This window comes from Penaeus chinensis, chromosome 5 (genome assembly GCF_019202785.1).
Source record: "Penaeus chinensis breed Huanghai No. 1 chromosome 5, ASM1920278v2, whole genome shotgun sequence".
Classification (NCBI taxonomy): domain Eukaryota; kingdom Metazoa; phylum Arthropoda; class Malacostraca; order Decapoda; family Penaeidae; genus Penaeus; species Penaeus chinensis.
In genome coordinates this window covers 14,663,818-14,666,317 of record NC_061823.1, presented here as the reverse complement: position 1 = coordinate 14,666,317, position 2,500 = coordinate 14,663,818, and the positions used below count along the sequence as shown (strand labels likewise).

At 34.3% G+C, this 2,500-nt stretch overlaps 1 protein-coding gene across 2 annotated transcripts in view; it reads left to right on the top strand.

Annotated features, from left to right (window-relative positions):
* Positions 1–2,500, top strand: part of LOC125025770 (probable low-specificity L-threonine aldolase 2) — an 11,409-nt gene that overhangs the window by 6,662 nt on the left and 2,247 nt on the right. For both annotated transcript variants that reach the window (XM_047613979.1, XM_047613980.1), the window contains 4 exons: positions 434–613; positions 1,096–1,289; positions 1,885–2,021; positions 2,316–2,440. In XM_047613979.1, the coding sequence (XP_047469935.1) occupies positions 434–613; positions 1,096–1,289; positions 1,885–2,021; positions 2,316–2,440 (636 nt within the window). The remainder of the gene's footprint in view (positions 1–433; positions 614–1,095; positions 1,290–1,884; positions 2,022–2,315; positions 2,441–2,500) is intronic.

Sequence of the window (2,500 nt, the reverse complement as noted above, 5' to 3'; positions counted from 1 at the left end):
GCCAAGTTTTACCATAACGTCATAATCCCATTACCAGGCCCTCAACCAAATTTTTTCATGATGTGACCGTCAAATCAACCGGATCCAGAGGTTTAAGGAAAATAGCCAACTGTAGTTTTCTTTTGGAAAGGACAACATACAAAATTAATTTATGTAAAAATAATATGAATTAATAATTGTTGAAAAGAAATTATAAAATAGAAATAGAGGAGTGTAGTAAGAGAACAATTAAGATACTATTTTTGTTTTAGTAAAAGCTTTATAAATGTAACAATTGTTTAATATGTATATTTTACAAATATAGTATTGGTTTGATTTTTATGTAAATAGATTTTTTCTGAGTGAGAGTCTAATATCTCATAAAGGGAATACATAAGTTCAAGTTTCATATTTAACACTTCTTGCATTTCTTTTTCTTTTTCTTTTTAAACAGTTAGGTGGTGTACAGCCTCACATTATACCCAACCAACCCGATGGAACATTTGACGTCAGTGAAATACCTGCCCGAGTTAGAGATGAGGATGTACATTGTCCACGAACAGCCCTCATTTGCATTGAAAATACCCAGAATGTTTGTGGTGGGAAAGTAATACCATTATCCTGGATAGATGAGGTAAGATTAATAATAGGAGTGATAGGTGAGAGTGGAGAGGATGAAAGGTGATACATATCCTTGTTGCATCTAGAAAGGAGATATGATATGCCAGGATGCGTGTTATTTTAAAGGGATGTTTGAACAGAAAGTGTGTCAAAGTAAAGGTAGTGGTGGCTGAGAAATTCCAATACAGCTGGTAACATTTAGAAACCAGTAGAGATAGAGTAAGGAATGGGGATGGATAGCAGATGGGTTTGTGGGGAATAGACAGGTTGGATTAACCCATCCCCATATACTCTTAAATTGGTTCAGCATGTTTGGATTAATTTGATGGTTGTCATCAGTGATTGAGTGAAAGTTAAGAAAGACTTTCTAAGAATCCAGAATTTGAAGATAAACTAATGATTTGAAGGAATGGTTCTTGATGTCAATGAAACAATGAATGCATACCAAAATCATGATTAGATAAAGGAATTAAAATAGACCTCTTTCTTCTCCAGGTTAGCAGCATAGCAGAATCCATAGGTATTCCCCTTCACATGGATGGAGCGCGCTTGATGAATGCTGTGATTGCAAGTGGGGAAAGTGCTTCTCGGATTTTGCAAGCCTGTGAAACTGCATCTATATGTCTGAGCAAGGGCTTAGGGACTCCTGTAGGATCCGTGATTGTGGGCAGTGAGGAGTTTATGTACAAGTAAGTTTATGTACAAGTTAGTTTATATACAAATTAGTTTATCTACAAGTTAGTTTATGTACAAGTAAGTTGAAATTTTATGTGAAGAGACTGGATTACTGTTAGAACTGTATCTTCTATAAGGAATGTATGCTGGAATATGTTTAAAGCTTGTATTTCTTGTTCTTTTACCAAGATTTGCAATGAAAATATGTCTGATTATAAATTTAAGAACAGAAGAGGAAAATTACTTGTTTAAGTCCCATGTTTATGAGTGCCCTTGGATTTATGTTGCTTATTTTCACATCGATAAGGTACTGCATAAACTGTATTTTGATTATATCTTGGAATTTAGGGACATGTTCAAAAGGAAAGTTGTCAGTTGGAAAAGACAATCAGTTTTTCAAGAATTGTTTTAGAAATTATTTAGAAATAGCTATTATGTCAGGCAGCTTCTAGGTCTTTTTTTAGATTTATGATAAATGTTACTATATCTATGAATTTTTATAATAATTACTTTACCTCTACCCATATGATACTTTGCATTGAATTCCCAGTTAGTTTGTGCATGATCAGTTGTTTATTAAAAAGGTTACATACACCTATTGTTTGGCAGAGCATTACGTCTTCGTAAAGTTTTGGGAGGTGGTATGCGTCAAGCTGGAATGCTGGCGGCAGCAGGACTTTATGCCATGGATAACATGATAGACCGTTTAGCAGATGACCATAGACATGCCCAGCAGCTGGCACAAGGTGAGGTACAAGTACTCATTTGATGTTATTGGTTGGCTGCATCTAAGAAGTCCATTTGCAGACCATTTCATATGTTTTGCTTGATGTTGAGGGACTAGTAAAGGGCTGGCTCTAGAATGATTTTCCAGTTACATATCCAATTTACTCATTGTATAACTTTTGAAGGAAGTGTATAATTTTTGAGAGAAGCATTACTTAGGAGAGTACAGATTCTTTGTTTTTGGATACATATGCAAAAGTATGAAAATTATTTCAATAGAAGTTTGTGTAACCATTGATTTTATTTTGTCTTAGCAATTCATGGTATGGGAAGCAGATCTGTAAAGTGTAACCCAGCTGAAGTGCATACAAATATTGCTATAGTACATCTAGCTACAGATATCATAACCCCAGAACAATTCTGCAAGAGATTGTTAGCAGTAAGTACATTATTAACCAATTATTGTAGACATAGTAGTTTTTAGCAATTATTTTTTTTC